The following is a 19,518-nucleotide window of genomic DNA, read 5'->3' on the forward strand; positions in this document are numbered from 1 at the left end:
TCCCCAATAATGGGAATAATGTTTTTAAGATGCTGTACTGTATGGCTCTTGTAAGGGGCATTAAAACCATCTTGTTAAGCTACTGTGACCTCCACGTCTCTTTCAAGGGGCATTGATATTGTCTTTTTATTCCACTGCGACCTCCACCACTCTTCCAAGGGGCATTAAAACCGTCTTGTTAAGCTACTGTGACCTCCACGTCTCTTCCAGGGGGCATTGATATTGTCTTTTTATTCCACTGCAACCTCCAACACTCTTCCAAGGGGCATTAAAACCATCTTGTTAAGCTACTGTGACCTCCACGTCTCTTCCAAGGGGCATTAAAACCATCTTGTTAAGCTACTGTGACCTCCACGTCTCTTTCAAGGGGCATTGATATTGTCTTTTTATTCCACTGCGACCTCCACCACTCTTCCAAGGGGCATTAAAACCATCTTGTTAAGCTACTGTGACCTCCACGTCTCTTCCAAGGGGCATTAAAACCATCTTGTTAAGCTACTGTGACCTCCACGTCTCTTTCAAGGGGCATTGATATTGTCTTTTTATTCCACTGCGACCTCCACCACTCTTCCATGGGGCATTAAAACTGTCTTGTTAAACCATTCTGAACCATTCTGAACTCCACAGCTCTTCCAAGGGGCATTCAAATGTTGTTTTTAATTAACTCTAACCTCCATGACTCTTCCAACGGGCATTGCATTTCCTCCTAATTTTAGTCAGCTTTTGCTTTTCAATGCATAGGCGAACACTAAGACCCACTCCCCAATAATGGGTAGAAGGTTTTTAGTATGCTGTAATCCACGTCTTTTTCAAGGAGCATTGCAGTTCCTCATAATTTTTGGAAAGCCTTCCATTCACTGCTTAGGCCAACAGTGTACAGGAGCCCCAGTTGCTATAAATGGAAAAAACGGTTTAGTTAAGGCCCTCTGACCTCCTTGTCACTTCCAAGGGGCATTGGAGTGCCTCAAAATTTTTAGTAGGCATTGCACTCACTGCATGCCCTATAACTCTTTAGCCGAAACGCTCCTTTTGTTACAGAAACATATCCTACAAGACATATGTGGTTGACTGGCCTGATATTGACGTGAATGGTCCCTGTTCCTCCTGCTCTTTCTCCTTTGCCACCACCTCATCCATCATTCGTCACCTGAAGCTTTGTTTTAACGGGAGTCATAGAACTAAACTAACAATGAATAGACTGGTACGGAGGGAAGAGGACCCTGCCCTTGCAGGCTTACATTCTACAGGAATGGGGAGGATACAGTAGGTTGGGGGGGTTGCAGTAGCTTCGGTGTTGTTGAGGAGGCAGCAGGGTCATTGCAGGCTGTAGGCTTTCTTGAAGAGATGGGTTTTCAGGTTCCGTCTGAAGGATCCGGATGTGGTGGATAATCGGACGTGTTGAGGCACAGAATTTCAGAGGATGGGGGATATTCGGGAGAAATCTGGGAGGCGATTGGGTGAGGAACGGATAAGTGTGGAGGAGAGAAGGAGGTCTTGGGAGGACCGGAGGTTACGTGAGGGAATATATCGGGAGATTAGTTCAGAGATGTACGGAGGAGAGAGGTTATGGATGGCTTTGTAGGTCAGTGTTAGTAGTTTTAACTGGATACGCTGGGGGAATGGGAGCCAGTGGAGCGATTTGCAAAGGGGCTTAGCAGAGGAGTAGCGAGGCGAGAGATGAACAAGTCGTGCAGCAGAGTTGAGGATAGACTGGAGGGGTGCGAGAGTGTTAGCAGGGAGGCCACAGAGGAGGATGTTGCAGTAGTCGAGGCGGGAGATGATGAGGGTATGCACAAGCAGTTTAGTAGAGTTAGGGTTGAGGAAAGGACGGATTCTGGAAATATTTTTGAGCTGGAGGCGACAGGAGGTGGCGAGAGCTTGGATGTGGGGTTTGAAGGACAGGGCAGAGTCAAGGGTTACTCCGAGGCAGCGGATTGTCGGTACAGCGGAAAGAGTGATGTCATTTATTGTGATAGAATGATCAGGTGGGAAGGATATGCGAGATGGGGGAAAGATAATGAGTTCAGTTTTGTCCACATTGAGCTTGAGGTAGCGGGAGGAGAAGAAGGAGGATATGACTGATAGACATGCTGGGATTCTGGACAGCAGAGAGGTGACGTCTGGGCAAGAGAGGTAGATCTGGGTGTCATCAGCGTACAGATGGTACTGGAAGCCATAGGATTTTATGAGCTGTCCCAGGCCAAGAGTATAGATTGAGAAGAGTAGGTGTCCTAGGACAGAGCCTTGAGGGACTCCAACAGAGAGGGGGCGGGGTGAGGAGGTAGCGTGGGAGAGGGAGACGCTAAATGTGCAGTTAGAAAGGTATGAGGAGATCCAGGATAGGGCAAGGTTTTTGACGCCAAAGGAAGAGAGGATCTGTAGTAGGAGGCAGTGGTCGACTGTATCGAAAGCAGAGGACAGGTCGAGAAGAAGGAGTACAGAGAACTGTCTGTTAGCTTTGGCTGTGAGTAGGTCATTGGTGATTTTGGTAAGGGCAGTTCCGGTGGAATGGTGGGGGCGGTTGTCGAAGAGAGAGTTAGATGAAAAGTGGGAGGAAAGTTCGGCGTGAACGTGTTGTTCAAGGAGTTTGGAGGCAAATGGGAGCAGCGATATGGGGCGATAGCTGGACAAGGCGGTTGGGTCGAGGGATGGCTTTTTGAGGATGAGCGTGATTGTGGCATGTTTGAAGGCAGCAGGGAAGGTACCAGAGGATAGTGATAGGTTGAAGAGATGGGTTAGGAATGGGACGAGTGTGGGGGTGAGGTTGGGGAGGAGGTGGGATGGGATGGGGTCGAGTGCACATGTGGTGAGGTGTGATTTGGAGAGGAGACGAGTAAGGTCTCTTTCCGTGATGTTGGGAAGGGAGGTTATATGGGTAGGGAAATGGTGTGGAAGACAAAGGGGTTGTGGTGGTCGGACAGTAAAGACTTGCCGTGTTTGGTCAATCTTGTTTTTGAAGTGTGTGGCAAACTCCTCAGCAGAGATGAGGGAGGTCGGAGGGGGCAGTGGAGGGCAGAGGAGAGAGTTAAAAGTATTGAATAGCTGTTTGGGGTTGTAGGATATGGAGGATATGAGGGTTGTGAAGTAGGCCTGTTTAGCAGAGGTGAGTGCTGATTTGAATGCGAGCGTTGCTTGTTTGAATGCAGTGAAGTCATCTTGAGTATGTGTTTTCTTCCAATGCTGCTCTGCAACCCTGGACGCTTGCGACCTGTTTACTGAGGTTGTTGTGCCAGGGTTGCCTGTTGGCTCGTCTCACTCTGCCATGCATAAGAGGGGCGACCGAGTCAATAGCTGATGCGAGAGTGGCATTGTAGAAAGCAGTGGCGCTGTCTGTGTCATGGAGTGAGGATATGGATGTCAGTGGTAGAACAGAGTCAGAGAGTGTGTGAGTGTCTAGATGTGCAAGGTTTCTGCGGGGGTGTGCTAGCTGCCAGACATGGGTGACAGATGAGGAGGACAGGGATGAGAAGGTGAGTAGATGGTGGTCAGATAGGGGTAGGGGGAAGGTTGTGAGGTTAGATGGGGAGCAGAGTCAGGTGAAGATGAGGTCTAGTGTGTGTCCGTCTGTGTGGGTGGCTGAGGAGGACCACTGAGTAAGTCCAAAGGATGAAGTAAGCGACAGGAATTTTGATGCTGCTGACTGGCGAGTGTCAGTGGGGATGTTGAAATCGCCCATGATGATTGTGGGAATGTCAGCCGAGAGAAAGTAAAGAAGCCAGGTGGAGAATTGGTCGATAAAGGCAGTGATCGGGCCCGGGGGTCGGTATATGACAGCCACTTGGAGGTTGGAGGGAGAGTAAATGTGGACAGAGTGGACTTCAAAAGAAGGGAGAATAAGGGAGGGAAGAGGAGGAGTAGGGCTAAAGGTGCAATTGTTAGAGAGGAGAAGACCCACTCCTCCACCATGTCAGTGTAGCAGAGACAAGAGAGCTTGTAAGGGAACTCTTACATGATGTCTCAAAGATGGAGAGAGACTGCCATCTGCTGGACAAACACAGTCAAGCGGAACAAAGATATGCAAGGGAAGTTGAAGGGAGAGCAGATTTAGACGCTGGACCCCATCAGGTGACTTCCAGGAAGGAGTTCCGGGAGATAAGAGGCCAGCGCTCCAAACCTGAGGAGTGTTTGGTGCCAAGCATCAGAAAGGAGCAGACGTGTTCTCTGCGTGCGGAGAAGCCCCACGTGACAGGCCTAAGCCAGAGGCCTGTGAGGTTCCACAGCCGGACACCGGCAGAAGAGCTCCGGATCCCTCACAGATGTGACCCGAGTCTTGTGCCTGCTGAGGAGACTCGGAACCTGCTTGCGGTGCTGAGTGAGTTCGCGGAACCCGACGTCGCCCGCCGACAGACGAGGTCTGGACCCCCCTACCCAAGGCTCGAGAGATTGCCTCCAATGGCCAAGCAGAGAGGACTTGAGAGACGGCTGCCCCAGGAAAGTCACGCCAGCGAAAGCAGAGGAGCTGCATACATGAACAGGGCCTTCTACTGTTCACTCACGGTACCGGGGACAATTGGGTTTAGGTACTCAGGTTGGGAGGGGAATGGTTGGGGTTAAAGAGCTTCAATGTGATCTAATTGAATTTGTCCGGAAAAGACTTTAGGCCTAGCGGGAATAACCGGTGACCCCCGCTAGGGCCATATTCACAGTTAAGGAACTCACGTGGTGTCTCCCATGATCTAGGGCACCACATTACCTTGAGAGACTTCGCATTTTGATAATACTTCAAATTACTGTTTATTACCCTTGTTGCAATCCCTTGTTCAGCATACCTGTTATAAACTGTTTATATTCAACTCTTACTGTTCTCGCCTTGTGTCTCTGTGCGTTGCATTCCGGCACCTGCTTTACATCTGTTTCCAGGGCGAGGAGTGTGGGTGAAGTGGAGGCCGCCGTAACACAGCGCAGCAGGGAAGGCAGTGTCAGAGGGTGTCAACCATGTCTCTGTGATGCCCAGGAAGGAGAGATGACGAGAAGTAAAGAGGTCGTGGACAAAATGGAGCTTGTTGCAGACAGAGCGTGCATTCCACAGTGCTCCAGAGAGAGGGAGCAGCGGGGTGGGCGTCAGGGGGACAGGTTTTGCGTAAGTGGGGTTGCGGTAGTTTGCAGTTGGTTTGGTGCGACAGGTGGGGGAGTTGGTGGAAGGTGCTAGCTGTGGGGGTCCAGGATTGGGAGATATGTCGCCAGCAGTGAGGAGAAGCAGAGAGAGGGACAGCAGGTGGGAGAAAGAGAGTGTCCGGCTTGTTTTATGTTTTGGGAGGATTGATCTGAGGTTGAGGAGCAGGTCTGTAGATGAAGTTAGGTGGGGAGGAAGGAGGGGAGGAAGGAGGGAAGGAGAGATGATGATTTGGTTAGAGGGTGCTAGGGTGTGGGGATAGCGAAGGAGAGTGAGGATTAGGGGGGCAAAAACAGTAAAAGCATATATAAGCATGTTGAAAGTATAAGGGAGAATGAGAAAGAGAATCTAAGTACAAGTAGTAAATAGTTCTTTGTACCTTCTGGTCACTTCTGGCCCATTTCTGGCATATTTCATATCTAGCCCCTTAAAAAGCGACCCTTTAAAAGCCAGACCCGTCTGTCTGTGGATATGGATATGGATATGCGCCAAACGCTGACCACCTCAGGCCTAGCCGCTACTACATACATGTGACTCGCCCCCTGGGCCGTGGGGCACGCGGATCCGGGCAATAGGGAAACGATGAGGGGGTAGTAGTGGCGGCCCGGTCCCGCGGCTCAGGGTGGTCAGGCCAATGGTAGTCTGCTACGTGCTTTAGATAATGTCCGACTACGCCACCCGTGGATTTGCGGTCATTAGGAACCGCCGCTGCAGGGCAGACCGCTGGGGCTGATGGTGGCTGCAGCTGAGGTGGTGTGACTCCCCACGGGAAGAGTGCGGCCCCAGGGCAGTGTAGTGGATGGTGGGAGTGATGGTGGTAAGAGTCCCAGTACCGGTAGTGCTGGAGGCGCGAAGGAGCACACAGACAACAAGTTACAGTCCAGGGTCTTTACTCACAGTTCATGTGCTCCGGGTCACTTTGGCACCAGTAGTGACCGCCCGAGCCGTGCTGCGTCCACCAGGTGTGGGGCTCGGTCAACTCCCAGGCAGTTCAGAAGTATGGCTCAGGACCCCCTTTTGTCCTTTCTCTGGCCTGCCTCACCAGTGACCCACTTTTGTCCAGCTGCCGCGGACCTGTGCGGTTAAACGTGGGCCCCGTCCTCCGCTGTCCTATATGGTGCCTTCCTAGCAGGTTTGATGAGGTGTCGCACCAATAAATGATCACGACCTCCGGTCTTTGGCTGAGGGTAGTTTCTCCTCCAACAACTTGGGATCCGGTACCCTTAATCTGCCTGACCCTTCACCCTGGATTCTCGTGGGTTCTTAGGGTCCCTTCCACCTTCTTGTTCCTGAGCCCTTCTGTTTCTCTCTCTCTCTTCTCCTTCTTTCCTGTTCTGTCTTCTCCTCCTTCCCTTGGCCTCTTCTCCAGGCCCACTTCTCCTTCTCCTCTAAGGCTCCGGCCTCTTCTTTAGGCCTGCCTCTGGAGCAGCACTCAGCCTGAGCTGCTGCTCCCTGTCAGCTCTCCTCACAGACTGAACCTAGATCTAAGATGGCTCCTCCCTTTTATACTTCCCTCTAGCCATGAGCCCAGGTGACCAGCAACCAATGGGCTCCTACCTACGCTCAGGAACCAACCCCTATCTGCCCCTACAGCACTGGGTGTTACACCCCCCTCCCCACTCCAGACAGGGACATAGTCGGTCGTGCCTGCACTTCTGTCTAGTGGGAGCACCGTTGAGCTGTCCCTCGGAAATGGGGTGAGTGTGCTGTATGCAGCTAACTGAGCCCTGGTCCATACTCCATCCTTACCTGGGAGTGGAATATCACATCTCTGGCAGAGGTGCAATACCCCTGCAGCGGCCGAACCCTCGGGGCGCTACACATGCGCTTGCATTCCAAGGAACAGAAAGCTAAGGAGATGGATGGCCTCATGATCATGAATAATTTACTCGTTGTGTAGGAGGCCGACCACTGCTGCTGTTTACCTTTTGAACTTTGTGTTGAAGCCTGATTGACCCAGGACCCGCAATCCTCTGTCTGGAGGACGTGTTGCATCCCAGTGTCCAACTGTGTCCCGGCTTCCACAATATTAACCCAGTGTGAAGGCGTCAGTAAGATTGATCATCCCTGGCCACATTCACTTGTCCACGTGTTTGTGGTTAGGCTGTCCTTCAAATAGGGGCGGCTGGGGACCGTTTATGGACACTCGGCCGCCCCCAGGCGGCTGGGGACCGAGCGTGAACACCCGGCCGCCGGGCGGATGGGGACTGAGTATGGATACCAGGCCGCTGACGCAGCCATGACGTGGTGGCCAGATTCCGCCTCCACATGCCTAAAAGGCCCAATTTGAAGTGCAAGCAAGCTAGCAGTATGGTATTGCAGCCTGGGGGTGGGTAGGTGGCAGGCTGCACACTTACGCTTGCATTCGAAGAAAGCAAAGCAGATGCTAACTTCTATCATCATCATGCTCCTCACCTTGGCACTCTCAACTCCCCTGATGGAGAAGCCAGGGCCCACCGGAGGAGTCTGGTTCTCTGGTGGGCTCGTCCAATGCTGCCCTAAAGCAGGCCAGGCTAAGAAAAGTGTGGGGGAAGTTCAGCGGAGAAATAGGGGCGGCTGGGGACTGAATATAGATATCAGGCCGCCGACTCAGCCATGACATGGTGGCCGGCGTCTGCCTCCACATGCCTAAGCAAGCTAGCAGTATGTTATTGCAGCCTGGGGGTGGGTGGGTGGCAGGCTGCATACTTGCGCTTGCATTGCAAGGAATGGGGGAGGTACAATTGAACTCTGCCCTGGGACAAGGACTTGCACGGGGATAGTTGCAAGTCTGCATCTTCTGATGCGGCAAGGATCACTTCTGATGGACACACTTTTAGGCAGTGACCTGGGTGTCAGAGATGCTTCCAGGGGTCTTCCCCATGCTGATCCCATGTCTTTTCAGCACTGTATGCATGTGTCACACAGCACATGGCCAGATAAGGTTGTAAAATGTTAAAATGACATTTCCCGGTGAATGCATTTGTCAAGGTTGAAAGCAATACAAAAGTGGAAAAACGCATACAAAATGCTACTTGTGAACATAGCCCAAGGTGTGGAGGAGTATTTTTGTTTTTAGTTATTTATTTTACCTTATACACAAGTCTTTACCCTGGAAAGGAAGTTCCTTAACATATTTCACAGGAAAGCAGTTTCACTTTCGTTTTTGAACGTTTTATTGTGAGCCCGTAAAAGTGGCTTAATACCTCTGACCACGTTGTTGACAGCAGTGACCTGGGGGTCAGAAATGCTTCCTGGGGCGATGCCCATGCTGTCCCCATGTCTTTTGAGCACTGTCACTATCGTTTTGGGCACTTTTTAGGCTTTCTACAGACTGCCGGGGGTGCCGCCGCAAAAATGCTCGTGTCTCCCATAGACTAACATTGGGCTCGTTGCTCGGGTCGAGCACCCGAGTATCACGGTGAGCTCGGCCCGAGCTTCAAGCACCCGAGCATTTTAGTGCTCGCTCAACACTAATCATCATCCATCTGTCTGATATTAATTAAGTGCTGATTAGCAGGCCTCACTGCAATGCAATTACATGCATTGCGTTTGTCTCGGGATCACAATCCTGAAAATATGTCTCCCATAAATATAGGACCTATGCATGTCACAAAAACCACAATATTCATAACTGGACTTCGGTGCCAGAGTGTCTGATATAATTCCTTTGAAGACCAGAAGGATTTTCTCCAGAGGTGATAAATTTGTCGCCTCCCAGCCTCTGCTATACATCGAGTCCAGACTTTGTGTCTGGTCTCCAGCAGATAACCCATTTAAATTACCTGTTCACAGCAGGAGGTCATAACTGAACAGGGTTCACAGGTTTAGAGTGTGAACTTTTGTTCCCTTTCCAAGTTATAATTAAGTCATGCTTCAATCCTCAATATGAGGGTGCTAAATTCTCTCTTACCATTTCATCTATGACACAGTCTACAGGAGAGAGAGAGAGGACCCCGATTATCATAAGAGCTTACTCTTTACAGGCAAGAGATAGACTGGGCCCTGTTGACCATAAGAGCTTACATTCTACAGGATAGAGATTTACCCAGTGTCACTGGAGATGGAAAACAACTCAGACATACAAACTATGCTTCACTAGGAACCACTGATTTGTGATGACCCAGGTACTGACCACCACTGTACAAGGTATGATAATCCGTAAAATGTCAAAGCTGTACGACAATGCAAAATTACATTTGCCTGCTCTCTGATTTTCGGCAGTGTGGGAAATAGCGCCAGGCAAGTTTTTTTTTATTTTGCAATCCCTAAATAGAATCTCCGAATGTTCAAATTTACGAGAAATCGCGAATTTCATGAAATTCAACTCAAATTCCATCCTCCGCGGATCAATCCGCTCATCTCTAGAAGGTGGCATTGTCCCCATTACCTATCCATTATGCATAAACTTCCATAAAAAGCAACAATTGTGCAAAACTGCCATAGTAATAGACCTATTCTTTATCATGAAAATATAAGATGCCCAAAACCATGTAGCTGACACTAATTTCAGAGTGTACTGCCAGTCAGTCAATTACAGGGAATGACCTAGCAGTGAAGCCCATAGCAGTTCCCAATGAACCATTATGTATAAAACTGTAATTTTTACCTTGCATTTCTCCACCTTTGTGTGAAATATAAACTAGTTCTAATAAACAAAAAAACACAAATTATAGTAAAAAAGTAATGTTTTATTACAAAATATTCAAAAAGATACAAAACTGTAAATGAAAAAAAAACAAACACACAGAAAAACACACCTGCATAATATAACCATACTTGTATTAACCATACTTGTATTATCCATTCAATAAAATACAATGTTATTATATAAATCCCTTTAAGATAATGAAATCTTATTTTATAGCCTATGGTCTGGATCAGCTTATGTTACCAGTCAATTACAGTGGATGGGCCAGCTGTAAAGCCCATGGCGGTTCCTCATTGTCTATGCCTAGCTTAATACTGTCTCATAGTGCATTGACTATTTTAACTTCTGCTTACAAAGTACTAGATAAATTGCATCTAACAGTTCTTTGAATGCTATGGTTTACTGCACATTAGTGGTGCATAAAACTTTTCAGAAACAGGAACATTTATTTTAATAGCAAGCAAAAATTAAACAAGACTCTTAAATGAGTATTTCATTATACATATGCATGGTTTAATCACCTATTGGATATTCCATCTTGAAACATGAAAAACATCACTCAGGTGACAGGATTTAAAAAATAAGCAATCAGGAATCTAGCATTATTTCAAGTCGGGGTGCCCGTTATACATCCAATTTTTGTACACTGCATACATTCTTTCATCCTTATTATGCACCTTTATACAGTACATATCATATACAAAAATTAAATTAAAAACAAAGTAGAAAATGACATTAGTAGACAATAAAAATGCCAAAGAAAAAAGCTCCATTGATACAATGCAATCTATAGTACATCTATATGGAGTAAGGCCCCTCTTGACAGAGGCCAGCGAAAGTGCAATGAAATCTAGAGGTTTTTGGTTAAAAAGACCTTGTTAATGGTCTGTACCGGAACTTGAAATTCTGACCACAAAAGTGAGAAGGACGGTTGTCCAATGTAAACTGGATATCTAGTAGTATTCCCAGACGTTTGTTAAGTTTTGATTAATTCAAAAAGTTTAGGTTTACTAGATGTTCTTCTTTCGACGGTGTTGGCCACCTTCAGGATGGACTTGATGTCTTTGCTGGAAAGGTTCCCTTTAATGTACAGTATGTATTCGATTTGCTTGTTCCTGTAAATAAGAGAAAATCATTGTAATATATAACTAAAGAGACTAAAAAAAAGTGTTTCAGAAAACAAAAATATCCATTAGTCTTTGAGGTGTCTGGTTCTGTGTGGATTTTTTTGAAGTTATAATCATTTCTAAGAAAGCTGGGTGACTACCAGTGTGCCCACCCCTCTCATCCCCGTGACTTGTCATTCAGCTGTCCCAGAGTGTGAAATGGCCAATGCTACATGTGGTGATTGGCTGAATAAAAAGTAATCTCATAGGATTTGAGCTCAAGAATACTCAGTGACATCACTGGTTCCTGTTGCATTGATAGGCAGAGTATAAGGTGACATCACTGGTTCCTGTTGCATTGATAGGCAGAGCATGCAGTGACATCACTGGTTCCTGTTGCATTGATAGGCAGAGTATACAGTGACATCACTGGTTCCTGTTGCATTGATAGGCAGAGTATATAGTGACATCACTGGTTCCTGTTGCATTGATAGGCAGAGCATGCAGTGACATCACTGGTTCCTGTTGCATTGATAGGCAGAGTATAAGGTGACATCACTGGTTCCTGTTGCATTGATAGGCAGAGCATGCAGTGACATCACTGGTTCCTGTTGCATTGATAGGCAGAGTATACAGTGACATCACTGGTTCCTGTTGCATTGATAGGCAGAGTATACAGTGACATCACTGGTTCCTGTTGCATTGATAGGCAGAGCATGCAGTGACATCACTGGTTCCTGTTGCATTGATAGGCAGAGTATATAGTGACATCACTGGTTCCTGTTGCATTGATAGGCAGAGTATACAGTGACATCACTGGTTCCTGTTGCATTGATAGGCAGAGCATGCAGTGACATCACTGGTTCCTGTTGCATTGATAGGCAGAGTATATAGTGACATCACTGGTTCCTGTTGCATTGATAGGCAGAGTATACAGTGACATCACTGGTTCCTGTTGCATTGATAGGCAGAGCATGCAGTGACATCACTGGTTCCTGTTGCATTGATAGGCAGAGTATAAGGTGACATCACTGGTTCCTGTTGCATTGATAGGCAGAGTATATAGTGACATCACTGGTTCCTCTTGCATTGATAGGCAGAGTATATAGTGACATCACTGGTTCCTGTTGCATTGATAGGCAGAGGATATAGTGACATCACTGGTTCCTGTTGCATTGATAGGCAGAGCATGCAGTGACATCACTGGTTCCTGTTGCATTGATAGGCAGAGCATGCAGTGACATCACTGGTTCCTGTTGCATTGATAGGCAGAGCATGCAGTGACATCACTGGTTCCTGTTGCATTGATAGGCAGAGTATATAGTGACATCACTGGTTCCTGTTGCATTGATAGGCAGAGTATATAGTGACATCACTGGTTCCTGTTGCATTGATAGGCAGAGTATATAGTGACATCACTGGTTCCCAAGTTTGGTACATCAGTGATGTAAATGGTTGCTATTCTACTGATTGTCTGTATATGGTATGACATAATCAGTTACTACTTTATGAATAATGACAATATAGAGGGAGTGTACTGTCCCCGAGTACTTATGGACATCACTGGTTGCTGTTTCTTTCGTAGGTGGGTGTTAATGGTTCTTAGCAAATAACTGGATAACTTAGTGGTGAGGATTGTAAATATTTAAATTGAATATTATTGAATATTCCGTGATGTCATTGGCTGAATAATCAGTGATGTCACTACCTCCTATTGCATTGAAAGGCTGAACGTTTAGTAATTTCTATTGCATCAATAGTCACATGAGGTTATATACTGGTGTATGGATTGGTGATATATTCTATGATGTCATTGGTTCCTTTTGTGCTGATTGGCTTAAATTTTCAGTGATGTCATTGCCTCCTCTTATACTTTTAGGCAGCAGACAAAGTTATATCATTAGTTCCTATTACACCAATAGTCACAATACACAGAAAGGATATGCGATGGTGTAATGAGAGCAGTGAAATATGCTATGATGTCACTGGCTTCTATTGTATTGATTGACTAAATATTCAGTGATGTCACTGACTCCTATTTTTTGAATATTTAAAGAGTGTAACCACCTGCCATTCTTTTGATTGGATGCATTCTTTACTGATGTCACTTCCTCCTATGTTTTGATTGGGTGAATATTCAAACATGTATCCACCTCCCATTGTTTTGATTGGCCGCATTGTTTAGTGATGTCACCGCCTGCTATTATATTGATTGGCTGGATGTTCAGTGCCGCCTTCTGCTGTATTTACCGGCAGAATGGTGAACTGTATAGAAGCATTTACTCCAATCCCTGACATTAATACCTTTGGGAGGATAAATTCCATATTTGTAAGCAGGATTTGGGAATAGCACATTTTTCAATGCCTTTTTTAATTAGTAGATCATTGATAGTAAGAATTGCCAAAGACGGCCCCTTTAAATGCAGTTTGTTAACCTTCTCTGGCAATTCATTGGTTACTTGCTGTTAATCTGGGCGACTTTCTGCAGTTAATTAAGACTTCTTCCAGTGTTTGTCTTGGAGGGGCACTTCCTTAGAAAATCTCAAGAGAGGACGGAGCCAGAAAAAAGTGAGAATTAGGATCCTGGATGTGATACAAAAAGCCTGAATGTAATATCTCATCTGTCATTGGTGAATTCTGGGGAATTTAAGCTCTTGTTTTATTTTCAGCAAATAGTCGATTTCGGGGAATACCGAGGCTCTGCTTTGTATGGCTGCAGGGCCATCTGAAAAAGTTTGAGGCATGCCAAATATTCTCATTCACGTCACTGGAATGACCACAGTTTACTTTAGGGTATTTCTCCTTAGTCAACAAATTTATCTCCTTAAATACTCTGTGCTCCTTTGTTTGTGATCCCCAACCTTTCATTGTTCACACTGTTCTGTAGCGCCATCCGCAGTAACAATATCATCAGTGCAAAGATCACTGCAACAGTTTAACACATCTCTCCTGAAATGCTCTGTGCTGCAGGGGGCTGCTTCTTGCAATTCACAGTTTGTGACCTCCCACAATAATAGCACACTCCTTTTATTAAATACTCTGTGCTGCTGGAGATTATACTTTTCCCACTATGTAACCCTCCTGCAAGATAGGCACTGTTATATGATTAAATACTCTGTGCTGCTGGGAACTATGTTCTTCATATGTTATCTTTGTCTTTCACGTCTCACAAAATCTTCACCCTTGTTTCCTGAAGTGCTCTGTGCTGCTGGAGACTCTGCTTTTTGCACTAAGTAACTTCTCATTTGTTAAATCCTAAAAGTTCTGGACACTTCTCTCCTTAAATACTCTGTGCTGTTGGGAGCCTGGTTGTACTATGTAACTCTTTGTCTATAACCTTTCAAAAAAAAAAAAAGCCCACTCCTCTCCTGAAATACTCTGTGCTACTGCAGACCCAGATCCTTACTCTATCTGGTTAATCTTACAAGATCTGGACACCCCTGTCCTGAAATACTCTGTGCTATTGGGAACCCACTATTATTATTTAACTTTTTGGTCTGTAACTTTTCACAAAATCAATGCACTCTTCTCACCTGAAATACTCTGTGCTGCTGAAGACCTTGCTCCTTGCCCTATGTGACTTTAAGTCCTAAAAGGTGTGTACGCTCTCCTCCTGAAATCCTCTGTGCTACTGGGATCCTGCTACTACAGTTTTAATCTCAATTCTCAATCTATGACCTTCTAAATAAATCAGCGCACTTCTCTTATTAAATACTCTGTGCTGCTGTGAACATTGTTCTTTCTATGACAAGCCCTGGTATTACTGGGACTGGCTTGAAAACTAGCACTCTTCTCTTCTTCTGAAACACTCTGTGCTGCGAATCTAAAAACTACGTCATTAAGAGCAACAAGGTTTTTATTCTCACCCAATGTCTGGATAGTCTTCCACCATCGTAGCCACTTCAAGCTGAATGGCGCTCAAGTCCTGGAGACGAATAATTTCTGCTATTTTGGATATTACATGGTTTAACCATTCCGCTTCTGACTTCTGTAAACGATAGAAAGAAATATCCATTATTCTACTAGATACATTGTGAAAGGAGCAGTGGAAACGTGCTGATAGTGTGAACATGTCTTATATGGGAAGATTTGTACCAAGAGATCTGAGCATTCCCCTGCTCCATGTGTTGTTCAGGTGTGATGGAAAACAGCAGAGTTCACGCTTCGGAAAACTGCTGGGAGTAAAGCAAATGTCCTGTTTGGGCGCAGTGCACACGGTCCGCTCCCTTGTTGAGCATCTACATGTGTACTTAGCTGTCAGTCACTTTAGGATTTTCTTGTGAATTGTTTTTATTTTATTTTCCTGAACAGTAAAAAAAGCAAATAACGCTGCGGCCAGTTCCATCAAACTTGTTTGAGATGGACTGTATTCTTCTAGTGCCAGAATTGCCCATCTGTTCCGGTGTGATCCCATGAGCTAATTCCCAATACCTTTTCATATGGTGGAGGACGCGGGCACGAAAGTACAGAATATTTTACTTCATGGGTTTAACCTGCTGCTTTTGCAAAACCAAACACTGTGGACATGGAGGAAGCTGTTAAATATCTGACAAGCCAACATTCAGCTGCAGAAAACTAGTGCCAACCAGAGAGAGACTAGTGCCGACCAGCGAGAGACTAGTGCCAACCAGAGAGAGACTAGTGCCAACCAGAGAGAGACTAGTGCCAACCAGAGAGAGACTAGTGCCAACCAGAGAGAGACTAGTGCCAACCAGCGAGAGACTAGTGCCAACCAGCGAGAGACTAGTGCCAACCAGCGAGAGACTAGTGCCAACCAGCGAGAGACTAGTGCCAACCAGAGAGAAACTAGTGCCAACCAGAGAGAGACTAGTGCTAACCAGAGAGAGACTAGTGCTAACCAGAGAGAGACTAGTGTTTCATTCATAGTCTAATAATAAAAGTGATGACAGAGAGGTCTCAACTCCAAGTGGAACCGGTCTCTACTCAGTGGAGGATACAGGCTTCATTGCACCTTCTGAAGATGTGGATGTATTTCTCACTATTTTATAGAACTTCTGAGAGAAGGAAGCTCCCAGTAGACCACTGGGCGGATACTGATGCTCCATTTCTCATTGAGAAGCCCCCAGAAAGTCTACTATGATTTAAGTCATCAAGAATCCAAACAAAACCATATAAGTTCTTGCTCCCATGGTTGTTACACTTGATGTTAGATCCCAGCGGGGTTCACATCGGGACGTCGTAGCTGGATAAACCTGCGAGGTCACAAATGTAGGATCTTTTCCACTTCTCTAAAATGTGGCTGCAGCCTGAGGTCTCAACTGCAAAGAGGGGTCTTGGACCCATTTATTCGAGACCTGCCAGTTTGGATGCGTCATGTAGGACAAGCGGACACCAAGGAAGCTATTTGTAATGGTGGAGTACTGAGGACCATCTACAGGACATCTGTCCCACCAGGCCAACCCCAAGGAGCCAGAAGGCCTCTGAACTAGGTAAGACCATTCATAACTTAAAGGGGATGAAGGAGGATCTTAAAGTGGAAACTCAGACATGTTATCCCTAAAAAACCTTGTTTGTTGTCGCTCTCAGTGACTGAGTCAAGTGGCTGCTGATTGTCCACTTGTAGATGAGCCTCCAAAGGGTGGAGAAAGTCACTACCCCACCATCTAATAATACAGAGAGACATACTTGCATATTGATGGTGGAATGGCACCATGGGACTCGGGTAATCTGGTGACTCTGCTCCATGAGATCTTGGATGACACCAAAAAACTGCAGAGCTGATTAGTGGATTAGTGGGAGTCCCCTAAACACACGGGGATAGTAAAGATCGTCCCACGCTGCGCTGACTGTTGGAACTTTATGTGGAAAAGTTACCAGAAAGTTGTAAAAACTTTTATGCATGACGGATTTTATTTTACCAACTGTGGGAAATGCTAGAAAAATGTTGAAGCTTGAAGATGTGTACACAGCTCCTGTGCGCAGCTATGTGTTTCCAAGGTGACAGACTACAAACAAACTGTAGTCAGATGTAGAGGGTTTGGAGTAAAGCTGATTGCAGTAGTATGTATGGTGTTCCAGTGCTGGACGCAGTACTCACATGAGCGGCACAGAAGTCATTGATGAGATTGGCGTTCTCGTTGATCTGAACGGCCAGTGTCTGCAGCTGCAGCGCGTTATTATGGCGGACTTTTTTCTTTAGGAGTTTTATAAGATATTCTTTCACCAGATACAAATGAATCCTCGCGATCATATCCTAAAAAAAAAAATTTGGAAGAAAATTGTTAATTTGTGGCAGCACGGTGGACATTGCTGCAGAATGCACTGCTAGGACCACAAATGACCCAACCACTGCTCCGAGCCCCCAGGGAATAATTAAGAGGGGCTGCAGGACCTCAGATAGCAGCGCTCACCTTGTAGCAGGGTGGGCACAGGGTCGTAAAGCCGGACACGAATCTCTCCGCCGTCTTCACAATGTCCTGCATGATCTGGTAGCTGCACAGGTTGCTGCCTTGCGACATTCTCTTGAATTGCGCCTGGAACACATTAGAAGTTCAATGTAAAACGGTAAAAAGAAAAATTACAATTTACTTTATTTTTATACTTTTATTTTTGTCGTGATTTTACCTTCAGATCTCGATAAAGCTCCTGGAACAAAGCGTCGTACGTCAGGTCCTCGCACTGGAGAATGGTGGACAGCATCTGCTGCCGCATCCCCACGTCAAATGCCGTGTCTTTATTATCTATAAATTTCCTGAAAAAAGAATAAAAACCCAACATTAAACTGGCAGTAGAAATTAAGTAGCTGTGAACAAGCGTAGTTAAGAAAAAGCAAAGTTTTTCCTATAAAATCTAAAGTCCTATCAATATAATCGATGATCATGTCAGCGATGTTTCACCTGAAGTGTAAGCAGCAGTTCAGGTTGGTGACCCCGATCTCTTTGTAGAAGGAATGCGTCTTGTTTTTCTCCAGGAATTCCTCCACGCTGCTCTTGTATCTATAACAGAAGATATTTCTGATGATTTATTGATACATAATATCATTTCTGTGATTTGTGAAACTTTGGCCACTGTGTGATAAGATTATCGGGTCTTGATTTTTTTTTTTGCCAGAAAAATAGTTTTCCTGACATTTTACACCCCTAGATTAGGGAGTGATGTCACCATCATTGGGATCTTGTGGGGTCAGTTAGAATTTTTTTGGGGGGGCAATACGTAAAGAAAATGCTATTTAATACAATGGACCCTCATTCATTACCCCAGTGGCTCTAATTAAATAATTGTACACTCAGAGGCTGAAGCACAAAACCCCTTTGAAGGCGCTCAGTGCACCCTCGGTGCGGCCAAACATCCACAAGTGCCCCGTTCCCACCCGCATGTTTTCCCTCTATCTCCACCCTCCTCGTCTTTGATTGACAGCTCTGGCTTCATAGAGAATGATGGAGATGGATGCAAAACAAGCCGGTGGGAAGGAGCACTGAGCTGTTTACCACCTATGTAGTTTCCATCTGTCTTAGCCCTTCTCTGGCTTTATGAAGCCAGAGCTGTCAATCAAACAAGAAGAGGGTGGAGATAGAGGTGGGACAGTGCACTTATATGTTTGGTCACACTAAGGGTGCACAGAGCGCCTGTACTTGGTTTGAACAGTCATTCCGTGCTGACAGTCCCTTTAAACAATACCAGACACTTGTCATGAATATGTATTTCTTTAATCTGGTGTAAATGCCTCCGTTCTCCTGAATCCGGCGATGTTTTTCTTTTATTCCTGAGCCTCCCCATTCCTGAGATATGGCTCATTCTTCCCTGCATATAAATCTGGTCTTTTTAGCCAAGTGGGTGTGGTCATCAACTCTTTGCGTGGGCATCTTTTTGAAGACTACGCCCAGTTGGCTAACAAGATTAGACTGGAAATAGAGGGCCATATCTCAAGAACGGAGAGGGGCAGGAAGAAAAGAAAAACGGCGCCGGATTCAGGAGAACAGCGGCATTTACACCAGGTAAAGCAATATATATTTATGGCAAGCGACACGTCCTCTTTAAAGGGGTGTTTGCATTTTATAAAGTGGTGGTATATCACTAGGATATGTTGTCACTTTATCTCCTGTCCACATTGGTGTCCGATCAGGGATCTGCCACAAAGCTCAATCATACCCCACTGCACCCGCTCATTCTCTGATGGTCCCAGAAGTTAAACATTCTCTACCTTCCAACACCACAAATCTCAGCATGCCTTGCCAGTTAACTCAACTTGTCAGATATCGAATCCTTTTAATAAATGATTCCTTTACCTCTTGAAAAACTCCCCCATCTCATGAGGAAGAAAGCGAGATACTTTGTCCACCATCTCCTTATTTATTTCTCCCGCTTTCTTAATTATTCCAATGTAAATCTGCAAATTAAATACATGCAATGGATTAGTAATTTCGTTACATGATCCAATGTGACAGATTGGATAGGAGCATGGATATTTAAAGATTGATTTTAATTGATGCACGTCACGGCTCACATTGACCCACTTCATGAGTCCTACAAGAGAAGAGTTGTGCCTCGCTCTGCCAATGGTCCTGTATGTGAGATCCACCAAGCTCCATCTCCATTACATTAGTATATGTTATGTGTTGTACAAAGAACAAACCCCTGTAAAATCTGTGCAGTTGAGAAGGACTCGTGGAAGAGGACAAGCCCTTTAAAGACCATTGAGTTGAAAAGGA

The 19,518-nt window shown here is 45.8% G+C and overlaps 1 protein-coding gene across 2 annotated transcripts in view; it reads right to left on the bottom strand.

Annotated features, from left to right (window-relative positions):
• Positions 1-9,762: 9,762 nt before the first annotated feature.
• LOC141153502 (tumor necrosis factor alpha-induced protein 2-like) overlaps positions 9,763-19,518 on the bottom strand; it is a 52,256-nt gene continuing 42,500 nt past the window's right edge. For both annotated transcript variants that reach the window (XM_073638359.1, XM_073638358.1), the window contains 7 exons: positions 19,096-19,196; positions 17,707-17,805; positions 17,435-17,561; positions 17,221-17,343; positions 16,908-17,063; positions 14,716-14,837; positions 9,763-10,858 (listed from right to left, as the gene is read on the bottom strand). In XM_073638359.1, the coding sequence (XP_073494460.1) occupies positions 10,720-10,858; positions 14,716-14,837; positions 16,908-17,063; positions 17,221-17,343; positions 17,435-17,561; positions 17,707-17,805; positions 19,096-19,196 (867 nt within the window). In that variant the 3' untranslated portion in view covers positions 9,763-10,719. The remainder of the gene's footprint in view (positions 10,859-14,715; positions 14,838-16,907; positions 17,064-17,220; positions 17,344-17,434; positions 17,562-17,706; positions 17,806-19,095; positions 19,197-19,518) is intronic.

The sequence above is a fragment of the Phyllobates terribilis genome, unplaced genomic scaffold, assembly GCF_046119375.1.
Source record: "Phyllobates terribilis strain yellow unplaced genomic scaffold, ASM4611937v1 Scaffold_7__3_contigs__length_470593459, whole genome shotgun sequence".
Classification (NCBI taxonomy): Eukaryota; Metazoa; Chordata; class Amphibia; order Anura; family Dendrobatidae; genus Phyllobates; species Phyllobates terribilis.